Source organism: Cryptomeria japonica, chromosome 1 (assembly GCF_030272615.1).
Source record: "Cryptomeria japonica chromosome 1, Sugi_1.0, whole genome shotgun sequence".
Taxonomy (NCBI): Eukaryota; Viridiplantae; Streptophyta; class Pinopsida; order Cupressales; family Cupressaceae; genus Cryptomeria; species Cryptomeria japonica.
Window position 1 is genome coordinate 49,429,032 of NC_081405.1, and position 23,074 is coordinate 49,452,105.

At 36.6% G+C, this 23,074-nt stretch overlaps 1 protein-coding gene across 2 annotated transcripts in view; it reads right to left on the reverse strand.

Moving 5' to 3' along the window:
* Positions 1 to 23,074, reverse strand: part of LOC131060253 (homogentisate solanesyltransferase, chloroplastic) — an 86,883-nt gene that overhangs the window by 47,885 nt on the left and 15,924 nt on the right. For both annotated transcript variants that reach the window (XM_057993426.2, XM_057993427.2), the window contains exons 5-8: positions 13,779 to 13,852; positions 13,559 to 13,651; positions 8,352 to 8,469; positions 8,067 to 8,129 (exon numbers count right to left, since the gene is read on the reverse strand). In XM_057993426.2, coding sequence (XP_057849409.1) covers positions 8,067 to 8,129; positions 8,352 to 8,469; positions 13,559 to 13,651; positions 13,779 to 13,852 — 348 coding nt within the window. The remainder of the gene's footprint in view (positions 1 to 8,066; positions 8,130 to 8,351; positions 8,470 to 13,558; positions 13,652 to 13,778; positions 13,853 to 23,074) is intronic.

A 23,074-nucleotide genomic window follows, 5' to 3' on the forward strand; every position in this document is an offset into this window, starting at 1 on the left:
GAATATGATTTCATCATTCGAACTCATTCACATTCATTAATTATAAAAGTATTTCATCAAATAGTTGTCATAAAAAACATCCATAGCTTCATATGACTTATCATTAGTTGCTGATTTAGCTAAGTGTTGTTTGAATAACAAAACACAAAAATCAATTAATTTTTCTCCAACCTCTCACCCAAAACAAATGATTATGCCTCGGAACTGATGTTACTTAGATGTCCATGTATACAATGTGCAAAGCCTCCAAAATCAGTGTCATGCTCACCCAATCGTTTGGACTCCTTCAAAGATCGCACCAGCTATACGTATAGCTCCAAGTTACCACGTCCTCAACCAAAACTATTGATCATATCCTCAAATCCCACGCCAACAATAATCAATATCAATGTCCAATAATAACACTATACAATCGTCTTATATCTGCCCAAACTACTGTAGCTAGCAATGTGACATTTCACACCCAGCAAGCTTCATCATTCACATCTAGCATTTGGCTTATCGGCCCAGCAAACCTCCATACAAAGGCATCCCAATTTACTCTCCTAGTATTAATCTTGAATGACTTTTAAAACACAATTGAAATGATAAATCCATATCCAAATCAGAGAAAACAATAATCTTTTCGTTTCCATACAAATCTCCAAAAAATTATAAAAACTTCAACCTACCGAGTAGATATATCTTTCATACCCAAAACTTTGAAATCCAATCCATTAAATGAACTTGTGAATCCTGTGCAAATCCACCAAGGTTGGCTGAAATGGGTTTTCACCCAATCAACCAAGAAAGAACCTAAGGGTTTTCATCCTAGGGTTTGCTTTCATAAAAAGCTTCAAATCTTCACGATAGACAATAAAATCTAGCATGTGCAAATGACCTTTCAAATCATCTTTTATAATCTCCCAATATAACTTTCCTGAAGGTTCTTTTAATTTCTCACTCAAAATATATCATTAAAGCACCTTTATAAAGTGACTTTATAATATTTGTTTTTTTAAATCACTTAAGTTACTTTATTAAATTAATTATAATAAAGTCATTCAAAAATCTTTATTGGACAACTTCATTGATTAATTGATTTATTCCCTATCATAGCCCAAAATTAGCCTATAGGAATTAAATAGGCTAAAAGGGACACTTCCAACTACTCAGTGGAAGGGGCATTACAGTACTCCCTTCCCAATGATTGCTTGTCCCCAAGCAATTTGAAATTATATGCCAATACTAAGATCCCAAATGAATCTTAATTCCTCACCACAAACCAGCTGCTCCACTCTGATACAACTGAAACTTGCAAATCTATCATTTTGTATTATCCTATGAAGCAATCCAACAATCATACAAGTTTATGGATCCCAAACCTTCGAATTTTCATCTAACCTGAAGGTGAAAGGATAAGCATCACCCATCAAGTCACCATCACAAATTTTCCATCTCAAAGCAATATTGTTGGTGAACATCTGAATTGTTTCTCTTGCACTATGTCCCAAATGTGATCAATGTTGGCAGTCATAATTGTTAGAATCCGTGAAATGCGAATCCCACAAGCCCAGTTATCTTTTGCAAGAATACCTATCACACAATAAGAGAAAATTGAACAGCAAAGAGAATTGAAGACAATTAACAATAATTGAATGTATTGCTTTGAAATTGCTTAATTACAATGAAGGATATGACTTCCTTATAAAGAAATCTAACTCTAAAGATAGAAATCCTAAATGGTGGAGTCTACAAGATAGATTGAGAGTTAAAATAGAATACATGAATCAATCATGTATGCACAAAAAGCATAATAGACTAATTAATGCATGAAACTCTCGAAATTCTGAACATAGCTTGCTTTTCCTAGTTTGCATTATGCATGGAGATAAATATTAATTAATTATTCGTAATTAATAATTAACTAACTAATGAATGCCAATAAGTAATTACTAAGGCATCGATTATTTAGTGAAATAATGCAATTAAGTGAATAATTAATATATGAATTATTTATTCCAACACTCCCCCTGAATGCACAACTAGGAGAGAGGCAAAGATATAGGAAAAAGCATGCAAAGATGAATGCATGATGGGTCTCGACCTAAAGCCTGATGAGGTACCCATGAACAAACATGCAAGTTTTTCAGAAATAGAGCAAAGGAAAAAACCCTGAATGGGAACAAAACTCCTCTCCAAAAGAGAAACAAAAAGACAAGCATGAAGAAACATTGAAGCATGAAGAAGCTGCAAACACTGTCATAGAAAGACTGCTAGTCTGCTATGATGCTGAAAAAAAAAACCTCTAGAAATAGGAATGCTAGAGTGTCGATATGGTATGTATTCCATCTCACTGACAATGCATGGGTAAATGGCCGCGATGCATCTCATAGTACATAGGAATAAATACGTAAGTGATCCATCTCACAGACAATGCATGGGTAAATGGCCCTACATCTCCTAGTACATAGGAACAAGTACTGAATACAAAGAACACTCCAACGCGAAACCAAGGAAGCATTAACAACAACAGTAGAAACCCCCTCATAATGCTAACAAGGGAGAGTAAGACAGGTACATTGAATCTGAATGCTATTCTCCATGATGCTAAAAAAAAATAGAGATGTGTGCCAAAAAGATGGAGCTCCGATCACAGGAGGACAATAGGGCCAGGAAGTCACTAATACTTCGGCAAGAAAAGATAGTGGGTTGGAAAGCTATCTACAAAAATGGACCTGAGATCTGGATAGAACATTGAATCACCCTTCTGGCGATATCTCGTTTGCGAAAAACGGAGTCCGGATGCACAAGATATGCCCCCGAGAGTGCAAACTACAACTTCTGACTTCAACTGGCAAAAAAGCTTGCAAAATGAAAAAATCAGAAAAATATACCTCCACCTCTGGATCGGGCTCAAAAAGAGCTTTCCAACGGTATCTGGTTTGCCCAATTTCGACTCCGTATGACCAAGTTATGGCCAAAACAAAAAAACACCTCTTTTAGGGCACAAAGAGGGTCAAAGAAGGCCCATGCATGTTGACTATACTGCTGATGTCAGCATGATGTCAAGCTGATGTCAGCAACCGAAAATCAAAATCTCTTAAAAAGAAAAATTGGACGAAAAATTTCTGATACAGGGACACGTACGGCTGTACAGATTTTTGTGCCTCAAAAAGCATGCCAATGAAAAATTTTGCCCCCAATGCTCCCGTCACCAAAAATAGGTAAATTATATATCAAAATTCATGGAAACAACCTTTTGAATCCAACCGTGAGGTCCTTTTGGGCCCAAAAAGCTCCGAATTTTCAGGTACCCTCTAGAACAGAGAAAAACCCTTGAACTTCGAACCCTTGCAAAATGGACTCTGTATATCGGATTTCAGTGAAACAAAAGGTGATCCTGACTTTCTCGAGCCTTCTAAAACTGATGGTGAGCTCCAAATTAACCCAAGGTGAACAATTTGTTGTGTAAATGCAAATAATTTCCAAAAAAACGAACAAGAATCTTCAGATTTGGAGCTTTGATACCATGTTAGAATTCAAGAAATGCGAATCCCACAAGCCCAGTTATCTTCTACAAGAATACCTATCACACAATAAGAGAAAATTGAATAGCAAAGAGAATTGAAGACAGTTAACAATAATTGAATGTATTGCTTTGAAATTGCTTAATTACAATGAAGAATATGACATCCTTATAAGGAAATCTAACTCTAATGATAGAAATCCTAAATGGTGGAGTCTACAAGATAGATTGAGAGTTAAAATAGAATGCATGAATCAGTCATGTATGCACAAAAAGCATAATAGAATAATTAATGCATGATACTCTCAAAATTCTAAACATAGCTTGCTTTTCCTAGTTTGCATTATGCATGGAGATAAATATTAATTAATTATTCGTAATTAATTAATTAACTAACTAATAAATGCCAATAATTAATTACTATGGCATTGATTATTTAGTGAATTAATGCAATTAAGTGAATAATTAATATATGAATTATTTATTCCAACAATAATCATCCCTTTCAATAACAACTTACCAACACTTTCTCTTCATTCTTTGATGTCAATCTAAGCATAATTACAACCGTCCAAGAATGAAAACCATAACTAACAATCGGATTTTTCAAAATCAGTGACCTGAAAGTAAGATAGCAGCTGCAATACTGAAATCTACTAACAAGAATACGAAGGGAGTAAGCTGAAATGACATAAGAGAAAACTAAAATTTTCTTTCATTAACTGAAAATTTCCCCATTCCATACCAGAAAACACTTGCCAACTTACTTGAATGCATGCAATCATAAATATGTGATGGTGGATCTGCATTAAAACAGTAGTAACAAATCTCAAAATTTGATCTATAAACTGCAAAGTAACATACCACTAGTTATCATAATCCTCCAACATGCTTTATTGGAGATCACCTACATGAATAACAAGCAATGAAGTGATCCAATCATGCTTATGCTGCACTACTCTGGTTTTCATGGGATCCTCATCAAGAGATCTTCTAGAGGTGCTTAAAATTTCAACACAATTCATCATCTCCCCATAATGATGGTGTCTTCTTCTACTTAATGAGCTCAAACTTGAAAGCTTAAACACCATGCAAGGATGATGCAATGTAGAACAAACTCCATTATGAAAATGTGCCTTAGCTGAATTCAAAACATTGCATATCTTGATTTCATGCCATAAGTCAACCAAAGGTAGTATCTTCAAGATGGTGAAATCTTCATGTAACATAACCTCCCATGGGTGTGCTTCACCTAGATCCCATATTCTTTGGCATAGACAATCTTGAGTGAAAATAGTTGTATACCTTTTATCTGCAACCATTTCCCCACACCTCTTATGATCACAATATTTTTGAAAGAATATGAAATCTCTATTAATACCATAAAGACTGTCACATTGTTAAGATTTTCCACCATTTTTCACATATAGCATTTCAACTCGACAATTTTCCTTGACAACATTGACAACTTTTGCAACCATTCGTGCACTTCAACAACATTATGAATTTCACCTTCAATTCCAATCCTGACGTTTGTTTATGAATGCCAGACTTTAAATTTGAATTCTTGACTCAATTTACCCATTCTTGACTGACAAGACATCACCCTCTTAAGAGGTAGGAGATGAAACTACTACCAAGCTATGCAAGACTAACTAGCCTAAGCAAAATAGCTATGCTAATGAGAAAAAAGAAAGTGGGAGTCCCCATTTGCAATGGTACAATGTGTGAAAACATCACAGCATAGCACTTGGATGAACTGAGATGTTTTATGAATTACCCACTAGATGAAAGTTGCCCTTGAATGATCAAGACAATGTCAATGCAACTAAGATTTGCATCATATTGCACATATAATGTAGATTTGATATTTAATACGTAATGCAAGTCTCAAATGAATGACTTGACTATCGAATCTAGTCTATATATCAGATCTATCCCATCCACCATCCATTATAGGTAAGCTAAAAGAACCAAAATCCCAAAGGGCCAATTAGTTCATAAGGTCAAAAAAAGGGGTGCAAACTATAAACCCACCATCCAAAGTTTGAAGAGTATGATGTCAACTAAAGGAATCCAACAAAAGGCAACTTAGTTTGGACCCCACAACATAACAAGAAGTTATTAACTAAAGAGCCCCACTAGTAACTAAGGGATGAGAGAACATAATTCAAACCTCACCTTCTAGAGTAAATTATTCTTTTGGATTGGAACCCTCCAACTTGAGATTTGAGGGGATTGCTATCCTGCATCAAGCTAATAGCAAGGTGGGGCAAGTGAATCCTATCTTTTTTGTCCATGGGGTGGAAGGAGCCACCCTAGTACCAACCAAAAAGGGTGCATAAAACCAATATGCCTAATAAGGAGAAAACCTAAAGCAACATAAAGAAAAAGACAAAAATAGGAAGGATAGAACCCTAGATGCCTTTCTTTCAAAAGGACCAACCCTAGATAGAGATACCCTCCTTTTATTGAGGGGGCAACCCAATAAGTTCCATTATGACAACTTGAGATGCCTTTAAAGGAAGTAGACAGGAAAAAGTAAAAACCCTACTTGAAGACGAGCCTTTTGCACTAGAAAGAAAGAGAAACACTAGCATGACAGGGTGAAATAACTTAAACTCTAGACCTATCATGATAAAAACAAGAAAGGTTCAATAAACATGCCATGTGTCAAGGCCCAAAAAATGGTTGGAGAAGCAAAAGTGAAATAAAAACTCTACATAAATCCATTTCAATGGATACTATGAAAAATAACCAAATTTGAGTCGGCAAATTTCATTGACAATTATGACTAGGGTTTTGCTAGATTTAAATTCCAATTGGCTATGAAAAACCTAGTTGTGATCACTCCTTAAGATGGATACAAGAAATCGATAGAAACCTATTTTTTTAGGATTCTAGCACAATTTCCTTGGGAAAAGTCTTTAAGAAATTAGGGTTAAATTCTTTTGACTATGATGCAAGATGTGATGAAAAAATATAAAACTGAAAAATATGAAGATCCAATGTTGGTTTAGTGTCAATTCTTATATAAATCTTGTTCTGGGATAATTTTCATTTTATTGACTAGAAATGAGCATATACAGTTGATAATGCTGAATAATTATGCTATGTATATTACGTAAAGGAAACTCCATTTATAATAATAGCAATGTTGTTCACCTGACATTATATGAGCCATATTTATTAAGCATAGACACAAAGATCAATATTATGCTTTATGTGGATAAAATAAGTTTGATAGTTACCCTCGAAATTTGTTACATTTGATAAACAATTGGTTCCACTTTCAACATATATATTTCAAAATACTTTTTCTATGCAAATGATATTGTGATATATCTTAGGGTTATGGAATAGCAAAACCAATTCAAATATCTCTAAACTAGATATGAGTCAATTGCCTGATATGTGGGTTAGGCTTTTACCACTACCCTCATATTATTAGACTATAGGTTATGTATCTGGCACCACAATCATCTCTGTTCTCTTGAGGTGGAGAAAAAAAAGTTTATTGTTGTGTGTCATGTATATGAGATATTAGGGTGAAATTGCTCTTGCTTACAGACAGAAGTTCCTATCCAGCTTTTGTAGTTACCCTATTAAAGGTAGTTTGTCCATTTCGTTTAAGAGGTTGTTAGTTTCATAAGTAGGGCCTTGTAAGTTGCCTCAAGAGCTATCAAGTTGTTTATCTCCTCCTTCTACCCTATTCCAATTCCCTTAGTAATTTAGTGAGAACAGCTATCTCTCTGTGATAATAGTATAATATCCTACTACTCTCTCACCAAGTATCATCAATTCTCACAATCAAGATTCAAATAACTCTCTTTTCTTGCATGACAATTCATGGAGAATAAAGTACATTGACAATCTTCTCTCATTTGTTGGAGATCTATCATCTTGGGTGTTATGAAAGATTAAAGGAAGACTAACCTACTTCCTCCAAATAGGCCCCTCAACTTCAAACGACACACTATTGAGAGATGAACTTTCATGGTTTAGATAGGAGCTTGGGCTTATTAACAAGAAACTATATTGGGGTCCTTACAAGGACTAAAAAAGGTCATTTGTTTTGAAACACAATACAAGCAATTTTCAAGTCATGATAAAGTGAGTCAGATAAACCAAAATAAAAACCTCATTTTTGGGACTAATGAGATAAGAAAATGCTTCCAAGAGCCTAATAAGAATAAGAAACATTTAATCTTGCATGTTGACCTTTCTGACCATGCACATTCCACCATAGATCTTTTGCAATTTCTTGCCAACTTACAAGAGTATACAGCTATTGGTAGATCATCTAAATTGAAAATAACAAATACAATACTGCAATATGCTACATCGCACTGCACAAGTTTAAAAATCCCCCCTACCTTCACCCTGCCTGCACTCCTTTGCCCTCCCCCTCTCACTAATCCCACCACCCAAATATGTGCATATGTGAGTTTAGAAAATGGTACATTTGCATTTGAACAGCAATGAAAGATAAAATTGGATGTAGTTAATATTATCCATCAACTTATCAAACTGCAAAGCTATAATGTGAGGAGAAAACCTGGAAACCCAACAACACCGCTAAAAGGGCATGACCAGATACCATCAACATGCGCTGGAAAGTCTGCACATAATTTTACATCTAAGAATAAGTTATCAGGGTGAAATGTCATATAATAACTGTGCCTTGTCTTTAAACAAAAAATTAACGATTATAATATTTGTACTCTCAAATAAATATGGTATAAACTTCTAAAGAATTAACACCATGGGAAACATTGCCAACCAAAGGAAAACCAATCTAACCACAACAAAACATACAGTTTATTACAAACAATTAGGTTACCTGTGGCATGTAGATTGCAGCCAATATTGCACCAATATAGTTTGCCAGCAAAAGACCTGAGCCTAGAAATGTGATATTCCGAACACCAAGATTCGTTGCCAAGGTAGATATCTGAAATCTAAAAAACACGAAGGTATAAAAATCCTACATAACAACACTGGCACACACGTAGGCATAAAAGTAGTTACATGCATTACAAATAGCATCTATAGGAAGCATACATGTAATTATAGGATGCAAATACTAGAAACAGGGCTTTCAGTTCCACACATTGAGACAGGTTGGCTTTGCATATCACAAAATGAGGTCCAATAAGGTTTTGGAACATTAGAATCTAGTTCTACACAATTTCTGCATTTTTTGTATCTTTTTGACATTTTTACTGGACAAATGAATATTATCAGTTGCATTTTTCTTTGTAGCATTTTATGTTTAAAGTTCAACTGACATTTTCTATTTCTAAATTTTTTTGATCTCACAAAAGAATACCCAAACATCTATATAGCTTCTTTCTAAATTTCTCTCTAATATTTTGTTCTTTTGAAGTTCAGTCTACCCTCTTAAACATGATTCAGATTTGGTCATATCATTCCACTTACATTTAGTTTTACAGTTACTTATACATGTCAAATAAAGAACTAATCCCACACCTTTTTCCGGCCAAATTGTTAGGAAAAAACATTTTGATTATCAAGCAATCAATATAATACAAGGTAAAAGAATGCTACAAAAATATCATTAAAAAACACAGCTGGAGAACAATACTACAATAAATTTCCACATAGAGCACTTATTATCATTTATCATCCAATGGGCAGGAGCGGGTGCGTTGCGAGGGTTTTGGGTAGGGTGGGAGTTGTAGAGGTTCTTGATGAGGGTGGTGGTGAGAATGAAGATGATGGTGAAGACCCAGACTCACTTCCGCTGGCCCTGCTTTAGGTCGAATCTGGTTCCATTTGTTCTATTTTGGCCTTTTGGGGGACGGTGTTGCTTCTTGCCTGTTCCTGGCCGAGGTTGTTCTAGTTGAAGTGGATAGCTGTTTTGTAGCCATTTTTTTGTGTTATTTTGGCTGTGGACTCTACAAGAGCAAAGGATGATGCGAAGAATGCGGATAGGGGTTCGTGCAGAGGTTTTGCTGCGGCCAAGGCAGTGGGTGTTGGCAGATCTATTTCAAATGGCGACAGTTTTGTCGCGGGCAATGGCGGTTCTTGACTCTCTGAGACGATTTTGTGCGTTGTTGTTGCCGGGGTTTGGTGCTGGGCTGAGGTGGTTTTTGCCTTCCTGCCCTATTTCTTGGTTGTGGTCTATGCTTGGTACCTTGTTGGGGCTCTTGTTCGTGGCTTTGCTTCTGTTATGGAAGTTGTTGCTCTTTTGGATGCCATTGCTTGGTCGTCTGTGGACCAATTTTTCCAAAATGGTAGCTGGGCTTTGATGGGTATGATGATTAATGTTCCTTTTATCTATATACCTGTTTCCTGCTTTTGTTTCTTTTGGTGTTGCAGGCTTGGGGTTATCTCTTCCCCTATGGTGTATAGTTGTTACAGATCTATTGAGGGGGGATTTTTTGGGTTTTTCCTCAAGCTTGAGCTTGCTGCCTCTAAGCGTTTAAGGGCAGATTAGGTGGCCTTTTGGTGTTTTTGGTTAAGGATCTCTTCTGTTGTTGTGGAAGAGAAATTTGTTTTTGTTCTTGCTGAGAGGGCTCTTTATTCTGATCTTGCTAATTTTCAGTTGAGGGCCTACATTGTTATTACCTTGGCCTCTTTTCATGAGTCTCCTACAAAGGTGGAGTGTTCTCCTATGGAGGTGGAGACCTTCCTCGTGGGAAGGATTGAGCATTTGGTTATCCATCAGGCTTCCTCTCTTACCTTTCCCATTGAGGTGGCTACTTCTAATGAGGCGGAAAGCGTTTGAGTGGGAGAGGTTCAGTGCCGCTGCAAGGGGGCTATTGCTGCCCTACCTCAGGGTCTTGGCTGTAAGATTGCTGATGATGCCTATTTTTCAGCCTCCTTTCCTTCCTTTCCTATTGAGGTTGAAACTTTGGAAAGAAAATGGAGCTTATTGAAGGTTTTAGGAGCCAATTCAAAACCCATTATTATTGTGCTTCTTGAGATAAGTTGTTAGGTGGCTTCGGCTTCTCTCTTGTGCAAATGGTTCACTAATATTCTGATTCTTCTGTTCTGTTGTGTTTGGGCTGTTGGTTGTCTGATTGTTATCTGTTGGCAGCGATTTGCTTGTGTTCACGGTTTTGGGTCCCTTCAAAACGAGCTGTAAGGGGTTTCAGGTCCCCTCAAAACCTGTTTTACCCTTAATCAAAAACTCTAATAAATTTCTGGTGTAATAATTGAAAATGAAATCATCCTGATAATTTCAGAAGATCTAAACAAGAAACATCATTTTGAGCTAGATAGAAGAAAGCATGAAAAAATTAAATATCATTTAATACAATGTCACTAGTGTTTACAAAAGAACAGGAACAAAAGAAAAATGAAAAAATTTATGCAGTGAAGGAGTTGCATTAACAAGTCAACAGCCCATGTTTTCACTTGTTCTAGTCTCAAAGTTTCCTTGACTGTTCAGTTAAACTCCTAATTGGGAATCCTCTCCATTAATGATATATTTCAAAACACTTTTTCTAATTTTGTTTCTCACTCTATTCTCTATTGTTTTTCAATCAAATTTCTTGATCCAAGTGAAAATTTAGGACTAAATACCAAAAATACTACTAAATTAAGTGGGTGGGAGAGGAAGCCCTTCGTCATTGATCAGAATTAAAAGCTCTTTAATCATCGGAAAAGCTCAAATTGATAGAACATGGTGCAAGTATGCAAAATAGTATTTATAAAAGTTTAAGCCCCCAAAAGACCATCAAATCGCTCACAAATCTAAACAAAATAATAGACTACTCACTACATGAACAAAAATGATTGAAAGTCAAACAAACAAACAAACACACAAATAAATATAAACATCTGTAGCATCCAATAGTCCTGCACCCAATTATTTCAAACCTCATACACCTCTACCAAGTAGCTCACAAATCTAAACAAAAGAATAGACTACTCACTGCATACACAAGAATGACTGGAAGTCAAAATATGTGGTAGTCCTATTCTGTTGTTTGAATTTGTGAGGTACTTGGTAGAGGTGTATATAATTTGAATTGATTGAGTTCAGTAGTATTGGATGCCACTGAAGTGTGTGTGTGTGTGTGTGTGTGTGTGTGTAAACCTCAGTGGCATCCAATAGCCTTACACTCAATTAATTCAAACCATACAAACCTCTACCTACATGTGTGTGTGTTTTGAATTTCAGTCATTCTTGTGCATGTAGTGAGTAGTCTATTCTTTTGTTTAGACTTGTGAGCTACTTGGTGTGCGTGTGTGTATATCTGTAAACCTCAGTGGCATCCAATAGTCCTGCACTCAAATAATTACAAACCATATACCCCTCTTCCAAGTAGCTCACAAATCTAAATAAAAGAATAGACTACTCACTACATGCACAAGAATGACTGGAAAAAAAAAAATTACTAGTAATGAAGCTAACATCCAAAAATTTGTTTCTTGATACTTTAAACTTCAATACTTCGTTCATTCATCACATTAACCCTTTGAATGAGAATTTTTTTAACTAAAAAACCTTTTGTCCTTCCTATAACAGATAGATATCACAGCTTTTTGGCTTCCACTACCTTAACCAAAGATGTTGGGCACTTTTTCTTTGTGAGGTCACCACTTTCAGCCATAGGATACTATGTAGAGGCCTAAGATCTAGCAGACTGATTCATTTCTTATTTCAACCTGTCATCGATTTTGGATACATTGAGCACCCTTTGGATATTGTCGAGTCACGCATAGGAGGGCAGATCGGTAAGAAATTGCTTATCCTTGTGATCTGCTACTTCCAAGGCTCCCCAAAACTTCAACTCTCATTCTAAGGGTTGTGTTTCTAACTCCTCACAACATTAGGGGTCCCCTTACACTTCTCACAGCACACGTTTCTAGGGAAAACTCACATTACCAGTTTCTTCTCTAGCACCAACAATTCTTTGCTTGGGTGTTAGGAGAGATTTTAAAGGGAATCAACTGCCTCTTGAGATTGTCAAACCTAACCCCCTTAGCCCTAGACAATCCACAACAAATATTCTCAGATCCTACAGTGGTACACCCACAATAATAGATGGTAATGTCATTGGTTCTTCCAAGTGCAGTTTAGCACAGACAAGTGATCATTTTTACTTCCAGCCTTGATTGTCAGCTTTGGTTTTAATTAGTTCCCACCTCTTTGAGGGGTCAGCCTTTTGTATTAATATTGTACTTATACTTGTTTTGGGATTACCATGTTCGATTTACCCTGGCTGTTTATCTCTTTGTTTTGTTTTTTTTGCTTTTCTTTGCTTTATTTTGTTCAGTTTGAGTGTAGGGCCCTTTTTGCCCTATTACCTCACTATTGTAACAGTTGTATATTCCAAACCCATTCACCAATTCTTGGTCATTTGGAGACATCAATATAATTTGTTTTTTCTTTGTATTAACATTCTAATTTGCATTATTGATGTAGAGCCCCTAAACATAAATGAATGGCTTGACTTAGAGCCAAAACAAAAATGTATATAAAAACTATCCAATGGTTGTTTACTCTATTATTTATTAATAATTATCATTACACAAGAACTATTAGAAAAAGCAATTATTGGGATGATAAAAAAAAGGACAAATGTGATTATAGAACTAAGGAATAATTTTTCAATGGTGCCTACTCTAACATTTAGACTCTTATAGCACTGCAATAGAACTCAATTCCTCATAGCAAGTTTATAAACAATTACGTGGTCATATCGTATTAAATGACTAATAATATGCAGTGTACTTCAAGGGAAATAGATAGGATTTGATGTCAAATCTCCTTCTGAAATGGCATGTCATTTTATAGTAAGTTTAACTATATTGTCTTTAAATTAACAAATTAGAATTCGCCATTATGTCAAAATATTTGATTCAATGCTACTTATGAATTTATATAATTTGGGTAAACAATATCTAGTTTCCAGACATGCAACACAGATCAAACAAGCTAAGGATGAGCCAAAGATGAAAACTAATATGTATAGATGGTATTCCACTAATCTAATATCTATTCATCTATTTGATGGTCTTTGTACAACTATATAGGATAAATGTTCAAAATGAGAAAGGGTATCAACTTACTTGCGATCACCTTCAACATCAGGCAGATCTTTGGTTATGGCAATTACCATAGCAAACAATGTTACAAAGACTGTGATAAAAACCACAGGAGGGCTGCAAACAAAACGTAAATTATGTAAAGCTCAGTAAATAGCAACATTGTAATATAAAAAGACAGCAGTAAACTAGAAGACGTGAATATGTTTAAGTGTTATGGATCTCATAGAGTTGAATGAATCACCTCCATCGAAAATCAAGGCCAAGTGCAGCTCTAGTTGCATAATAAACCCCAAAATTGAGCAGGAAACCTCTAACCTATACAAAGCAAGTTTTAATACTTGAACCATCAGAAATATATAATCAGAAAAAAGAAAACTTTTGTCTCGTATCCAACATTAAGACTTGTCAAAAATTTCAGATGAAGATTCATAGACAAGCAAAAGAAAAAGAAATGAAGGAGAATTCATATGGTTCAACACTAGATTATAGAATCAAGATAAAAGTATATAATTTAGATTTTATTTTTTTGTGGGACTTTTCATTATGTTGGTGTATGTGAGTTTCTAAGCACTCTTAAGGTTAGAAAAATGAATTGAAAAACAAGGCGGACACAAAAGAGAAACACAGACTTAAAAACAATCAATTTTGTTATGCAGGCCCACTGAATGACCATTCTAAATTTCTAAGAACATATTGATCACAGGATAGATAAAAGTGCATTATTCATTTTCTTTTCTTTCCACCATCTCAATATTACAGTTATTTCTAGTGTCAGGGACATACCTCTAGTGATCACCCTAGCCCTCAAGTCTCACCTGGGAAAAGACAGTGCACAGTCAACAAGAATTTTGGTTCAATTCGGCTGTCAAATGTTGTTAAATCTTCTACCCCTATGCTGCTATGCCTGAACTTTGGGTCAACTTCCAGTTGTTAATCTTTTTTAATATATCTTCAAGTCTTGAATCTCTGTGCTACATAGGATACAGTCATTTTGGGCTGATAGTTTTCTGGTAATCAGTTCTCAGTGCTCTCTCTATAGCCTTACTATGGTTGCTCTGGATGTGGTCTGCAGTTTTCGTATTCTATACTCACCAATTTACTACTATATCCTTTTATCAAAATAAACTGTAATGCATGCATGGAATGTAATGTTAACATTAGGACTCAACAAAATGAGAACAATAATCTTAAAAAAGTGTTACATGCACAGTGAGACAATGTTTCCCCTGAACAGCTGCTGGAGCTGGTGAAACTATTCAGTAACAGATTGGTTGGGTTGCAGACAATGTATTGGATGGTTAGTACGAGCGCCTTGAGGCTCCATCTGGTTAAGTTGGTGAAGGCCAGTTTCTTGCCATTTTGTAGGGTACATTATGTCGCCCCTCTTGTATCAACTAAGCATACCTTTGTTCAACAGTCAATTTAATTTGATGCTGCTGTTATTGGTTGCAGGTGACAAGAAGTTCATTGTGGGGAACAGGTGTATAGATTCAAATATCCCTGATTTTCTTAGCCATACCCTGAATGGTAGCCACCAGATTTTAATGGAAATAACTGTAGTGGTGGTGTTGGTCATAAGCGCAGGTTAGTTTTGGGGACAAGAATTGTCCCTAGTGGGGAAGGAAAGAAAGCATGTTGATGTCCCCAATGACCAGGAATAACTATAGTGGTGTTGTTGGTCAAAGGGTCAGGTTGCTTTTGGGGATGAGAATTACAGCCAGTGGAGAAAGAAAGAAAAAAGAAGGAAATTACGTTAATGTCCCCAATGACCAAGAATAGGTCAAAGACACTGAAATGTACAGGAGTATCGTAGCCAAGAACTAGGGCAAAAGGGCCTCTAGACTCAAAGCAAATACAATGAAGCAAAAAAAATCAACACACAAGAGTTAACCTTAAATAGTAACCCATAAACTAGTACAAGTATATATAGATGTGCAGGGGAAGACTTTGCAGAGTAATGGAAGCAGATGAAAACCACCTCAGCAGGTAGAAGTACCAACATTTGTCAGGGAAGTTCCAAGGCTAAATGGAGTAGATTGGACAATCCTAGAGGCAATCAATTCAACGTGGAACCTCTCCTAACACTCAAAGCGAGAGAAATGTTGATGCTAGGGAAGAAGTGATAATGTGAGGTTGCACTTGACATCTATGATAGAAGAGGGGTGTAAGAGGGTCCCCAATGTTGACAAGAGATAGAGCCACAACCATTAGAATAAGAACTAGGTTGCCAAGGATCCTTCACCATAGTAGACTGCAAGGATGAGCGATGCTTCACCATTTGTTTCCATCTTTGAGTTAATCAATAGAATATAAAGGGCACTAAACACCTCCAACATTTGCAATAACTTGAAAGAAGGAAGTAATCAATTTAGTAGGTATGGAACCACTCTAGAGAGATCTATACCTGAATGTGGTGACCTCATGAAAAAAAAGGGCCAAGCATCTCTAATTAAGGTAGTAGAAAAAAGTGGATAGAGAAACACCAAAATGTTTGTATACACAATAGAACCTCCCACAAATTTGATGAATAAGTGTCTAAATTATTATTTATATAAAAACAGTATTTACACATATTCACAAAAGAAAAAAGTGGTTGGATATAAAATCACACCCGTAGAGTCCAAAAGGGGCAAAACCTGGAGCATAAAACATAGAAAAAAATAAGCCACTAGGTGGCAAAAGCAATAGCAGAGGGGGAGGGGGAGGATCCCATTCATCCAACTTTCCCCATACATAAACAACAAAACCTCGCACAAATTTAATAGTAGATCAAACATCAAAATTAAACATTCTCCCAAAACTCTTGCAAAATATGGCAGTCTATCTCAACACAAAGCTAATAGGAGCACATCAACAGTTGGTCAAGGGGATATCTCAAGACACAAGACAATGAAGTTGACGATAGGTGGACCAAAGAATGGCCCTATCAAGGATCAATAAACTATAAGAAACACACAACGTCAAAAACTAGTTTGGGGCTAAGAAAGTTCAAATGGGAGGTCCAAGTGACTTGGATGAACTAATGGTAATTGTCCTCTCTGATGAATCGAACACCTCTTTCCTTGGAAGGTGGTGAGGAGCACAAGGGGAGAGCAAAGAGTAGGAAGTTTGTCAAAAGACATGCAAATAACTTGGAAGAGCAAACAAATCTCAAAGAACTAACAATGACGACATCCAATAGAACCCAAAGACGCCATCTCCTCCAGGGTACAAAACACCAAAAAAGATATATCCCACAAGATCAAGCAAAAAATACCCATGGATAACAAAGTGAGTCTAAAAATAATCTAGTGACAAAATGGTTGGACAACAAATTCATTCTAGACAATACACTAACTTTTTTTCCATTTGCATTGAATCATATGGTGAAACATAGTTGTTTAAACCCTCTCAACCAAAGCACAATCACAAAAACCCAAGCTAGGGCATCAAGCCTTAAGAAAATACAATGTTATAGGCTTAATCATTCTGTCAAAGAGACACATCTTGCAAGTGATATCCTAGAAATGTACCTAAAAGCATTTGCACTCAAGGACAAAGGATGAAGTGTATCCCTTGCAAAGACAAGACTCCTAGATATGTATAATAAGAGTTTATCTCCATAGGGCCCCCTTTGTAGAAGAAATGAAACCTGGAAAGAGCATTCTTGGTGTTGTTGAAGACCATGGCCTTAGTTTTACTAAGATACCACAAGCTAGCAAATATCATAAAACTCAAAAAATGCATCAACTTGTCTCAACAAGTTGTGGGGAGAGTGAGAGAGGGGGACCACATCACCAACAAAGAGTACAATAACAATCACAACAGCTGAAGCAAGCAACCATCATAAACATGAGTGTATTGTCTAAGAGAATCCCAAAACTCATCAATGTAGTTATCAAAAAGTGTTGGTTGAGAGAATGAGACCCTACTTAACTCCAAATAGTACTTTGGAAGTCCAAAGGGCCATGAGGATTTTAGAGAAGTACAACAACTATCTCATAGAATATCAAAAATACCAATGTCCCACAATTTCTAGAAAAGCAAATGCCATGAGATGGAGGCAAAGACCTTCTTAAAGTCCACAAAACAACAAAGACTTTAGAAGACTGATGACGAGCTTGTTCAATGATGGCACAAAGTGTGAAAATGTGGTCAATAGAATAGAAATTCCTTCTATGGCCACTCTATCACTTGGCCCTAAAGTTATTGTCCTTCCACACCTCAAAAAGCAACTTGTTCAATATTGTGGCATTGAGCTTGCAAAAGTATGCCCAATCATAATTGTCTTGTAATTACTTGAATAAGAGCAATTCCCAAATTGGTGAATGGGGTGGATAATATGTTGTCACGAAGCATAAGGGGACCCAAAATAGACAATCACATTACATAGTTGTGAAATAGGGCAAGTTTGACTCTCTTAGCTTGGAGCCCCACAAAACTAATTGCCTTCTTAGAGTAAAACTTCAAATAGCCCTCTAGACCGAACCTACAAAAAAAATTGACAAGGGAGGGAGGGGACTAGAGATGAGATCTAGTGGTAAGCTGATTATGGATACCATAAAGAGAATTAGCATAGGAGACCCAATAAAGCAAGGTGATATGAACAATAGGGGAGTTCCTTGGGAGGAGGGTAAGCCAAAAGATATCAAGCAAATGATGAAGGGCAACAAGAAGGTCATTCCACCTCGACACAAGAAACTAATGTTTCTTATGCCAAAGGAGGATAGAATTGATTCTATGGGTAGTAAAAATGGGAGAAGGTTGAGAGCAAGGATAAAACAAAATCTTCCATCGATGGCTTTACACTCTTTCAAGACAAAAATCAAGTCCATTAATATTCACTACTTTTATGAACTAAGATCTAGGAGTGAATTCTAGTTGGGGCACATCATGATGGTTTATCATAGGAGGCAGATTAAAGAAACCATGGGCCATAGAGAAGCATTCATCGGCAAATTGAGCACAACGATATATTGATCATCATATCGAGCACAACAAGGATATATTCATCACCTACATGATGGCATTAAGGATCAAACAAAGCCCTCAACTCTAACAAAGGCAATACAAAGGTGTCATGTATTGTCAATGCAACCCTTTACAACACAGAGACATTAAAGTGTACAAGAGAAATCGTAAGGGTACAAAATAGATGCAAATTTATGTGAACTCATCTTGAGCTTACATAATTAGGAACGTTTTCGTGATTAGTAACCAATGCGAGGTCTCATCCATCTGTCTGATGAATATAGCTAGAGTTGGTAATGAATAACAAGCACAAGAATCTCAAGATGCAAACTTATGTGAACTCATCTTGGGCTTAGATAATTAAGAATGTTGTTATTATTGTTAATTTTAGTGATCAGACTGAATGTAAATAACTGAAACTGAAAATGCAACACACAACAGTAAGAACAACACAAGAACAGCACAGCAGTACCCTGGGAAAACCTCCCTCTTGGAAGAAAAACCCAGCAACAAGATTCAGATCAGATTATATTAATGTCTAGGGATAGCCAAGTACAAATTCGCCCACTTAGGGCATGAACAAACTGACTTATCTGAATCTTGAATTCTGATCAGAATTTGACTTGTCCTTCAATCTGATGATAATCGCCACCTTGACTGGATTCACTCAGCTAGAATGAATTCGCTATTCTCCAAAGTGAGTTCGCTAGCCCCAAAGTATAATGGCAGGCCTTCAATGTATATTCGCTGTGTCTTGAATTGCTTGCAGATCAGATCGCTGAATTGGATGAATGCATGAATTGGGTATAGGATGGATTACATCGCTTTGTTTATATAGGAGATACAAGTAACTTATTTGCCTTAGTCGACTACAATGAACTTGGCGCCAAAATACAATAAATTCGAATTCTATTTACAAGTTACATGAATAGGTCTTGACCTATCATGTCATCACAAGTTACATGTTGCCTTAGCACATTACACCCAAATAGGACCAGTCTCATATGATTACAAGTTACATTATTGTAATCGCTTTAAGTTATTACAATATGTATTTAAATTTTAATTGCCACTAGGCAACATTAAAATTTAATCAAGTATAATCCAAACTGGCTATTTATTTTCAACAATTATTAGTAACCTTTGTGAGTAATAAAGAGGAGTCTAGTGTTTTGAAGAGTCCCCAAGGTCTAGTGTAGCCTTCCTAGGCTTTACTAATTCTAGTCACAGCATTCCTAGGAACTACGTACCATGGTTGAGGCTGACGTGGCTCTTGTCTGAGTCAAAGCTGGTCAAAAAACAATCGCAGCCTTCCTAAGAGCATACCGTACCACAGTACCACTAAAACAAGATTCATAATATTTTAAATGCTTCCAATATCTAGTCCATGCCTGCCGTACAGCCCTGGGAATGGATGTAAAAAATTCAAAGAGGCCAACGCAGCTTTCATTGGGTTTGCAAAGTCTAGCACAGCAGTTCTATTGCTACTGTACCATTAACAAAGGCTGTTGTACCTTCTTTTGTAAGTACAGCTATTGGAAGATATAAGGTAAATTCCTTTTGGATAGTGTTGTCCAATCTTCTGTCAGCCAATATGTTATAAATATAGGTATCTCATTAATATTTCAATTTCTGTGTGCAAATTTCTAAATATACAACACTGTAACAGCAAGGTAAAGGTTAAAAATAATTATCTGTTGACTATGTATAGCAATGATTTTGTATGAATAAAATGCTATTTACAAAAAAGACATATTCAGCAAATTTGTAAAGAAATGTTATGTGTTCTGGAATTGGAGAAATCGGTTCCATAATGGTTGTTATGAAATTGTGTTAAAATCACACTGCACATGAACTGCTTGACGAAATGACCATTTGAAGTTTAAAAACAATATCGAGATTTTATGATGGATTTATTACTCTGCATTTTAGTAGCAGCAACATCACTCAGAAAATGCTTCATTCAAGATTATTGACAGTGCACGTTTGGCAGAATTCCTGCTAGCAAACTGTGGAAAAATTGCAAAAAAAATTGGTATAAAAATCCAGGGTGGTTATTACAGGCTGCAAAGTATGCAATGCCACATGACATATTCTCCTGAGGCCCCAACAAAAGTTGACTTAGTTAATTAATAAGCTGCGTTCCACGGGGACGTGTCCCCTATCCTTGTACCCTTGTCCCCATACCCGAAACATTTCAGGGACTTGGGAGAGGGTAGGAAACATCCCCTCCCCATCCCCTTTTGCCTTCAACTTTCAGAAACGTCCCTGGTACAGCTGGCAAACTTGCAGGGGATGTAGGGGAAGGCCTACGCCAAATTTGTATGCCATTTTTTAAAAAAGAAAACATGGATGTGTGGGCCCAACCCCTCTAAAGTAAACCTAAACCTAATCTTTCATTCACATCAACCAAAAAGACAAAAACTCAATCATTCTAACATTTGCAAACAAAGTAAAGCGTAGCAAGAGAGGTGCAATGAGTGGTGAAGTAAAGAACAGTTGAAAGAGGAGTCTGGGGCATCAAATCTTCTAAACAAGAGGTAAGTTATTCATCTTTCATTTGTTTTTGGCATTTTTTTATATTTTTCAAGTTTTTCAACACATAGGGAGGGTATTGTGAGTTTTTTTTTTTTAATTTGAACTTGCAGCTCTCTTTGAAATTATTATCAAAATAAACAATGAGCAGCAACGGGAGTAGTGATAATGTGGATTTTGTAGTCCAAACGCACGAAAGAAGTAGACCTAGAAGTATAGCAGCCATTGGGGGTCTTCAAGTTCAAACCCATTTGATTGTCCTCCCCAACTCCTCAAAACCTATGCAAAAGGGTCATTCAACCCAAAAAAAAACCTCTAATACAATTTGCATCAAGAATTGATAAAGATAAGAAAAAAATTCAGGGGGTAGTAGAGTGTGGGAGTGCCATTTGTACAACGTAAAAAAATAGGGGCAGCTATACTAAAGTTTATTGTCATCTTTTGTGGACAGGTGATCAAGGGGTGAAAGGTTCCGAACAAATAACTCAAGCTGAGAAAATTGAGGCAACTAGATTGCATATGGAGGGGGGGGTTTAGGTAAAGGGATTCCATTGGAGAGTGTGCAGTCTAGTGTGTCAATGCATACAGGATCTATGGATGTTGCTTCTCATGGGGGAGAGTGTTCTACTACTTCTACTAGGGGAAAGAAGAGAAGTGCTAATGTCGCAGATTCGTTTGATGTACAAGCAAAAGATGTGGCTGAACCTCTATTGCCAAGTTTTTTTATGCTCATGCCATACCCTTTCATGTCTCACGTTCACCATATTTTGAACAAATGTTCAAAGATGTTCAAGTTGTTGGTCCCTAATTTGTTCCACCTAGAGAAACTAAGTTGTGCACCACCATTCTTGATAGAGAGTACTCCAAGGTAAGTGTTTTGATGGAAGATATGCGACAAACATGGATAAGGGATGGATGCTCCATAATCATGGATGGGTGGAACGATATCAAACATCAGCCACTCATCAATTTTATGTCACTAGTACAACAAACTCTTATTTTCTTGGAGTTGTAGATTGTAAGGGGAAAAGGAAGGATGCAGCCTTCCACTTTCAGATTTTGAGAGATGCCATAGAGGAGGTTGGAGCCTCTAATGTTGTGCAGGTAGTGACCGATTCAGCCCATGAGTGTAAGTTAGCTGAATTAATGGTGGAGGGTGCTTATAAGCACATTTATTGGACCCCATGCTGTGCACATGCATTGAACAATACTTGGAAGGACATTAGGAAGATAGTTTGGGTGAAGGCAATGTTGTTAGAGACTAGAGATGTGCAGATGTTCATTTGCAACAATCACACTTCACTTGCTTTGTTTAGGACATTTTCGAGGAAGGAAGTCCTCAAGCCCGTGGAGACTAGATCTCAAAAATGAAGTCCTCAAGCCCATGGAGACTAGATATGCCAGCTACTTCAATTATTAGAGAATATGCTTGAGATCCAAGAGGTTCTACAATCAATGGTGGTCAATGCAGAGTGGTGTAGATAGCATGAGCCAAGCACACCTAAGGGAAGAAGTGTGAAACAAAAAATCCTTGATGATAACAGGTGGTCCACAATGAGGCAAGAAAATTGGCATTGCTTATTTGATTATTTAATATTTAAAATGTTAATTTAATTTAGTAATTCCGTATATGTTTCTAACTTGTGAAACATGTATATTCTTTTTTATGATTTTAATTTTTTTAACTTGTTTGCACTTGCAGATATGTTTGCTCCTTCATTGAGCCTATTGTGCGAGTGATTAGATATGTTGAGACCGACTCTCCTAAGCTTGGAGAGATTAATGAGACCTTTGATAGCATGCTTAGACAAGTCAAGCAAGCAATTCATAGCAAGGACCCTTCTTTAGGATTTTATGAGGAACATCTTAGGCCCATTGTGATGTGATGGTGGAACATTATGAACACCCCGCTTTATATGGCAGCCTATGATCTCAATCCCAAATAATATGCACCGAGACCTGGGAGAGTACCTCCATCTAGTGATGAAGAGGTGAAAGAAGGCTTCTTTAGAGCCCTTGCAAAAATGTATACTAAAGAGGGATCTACTCTAC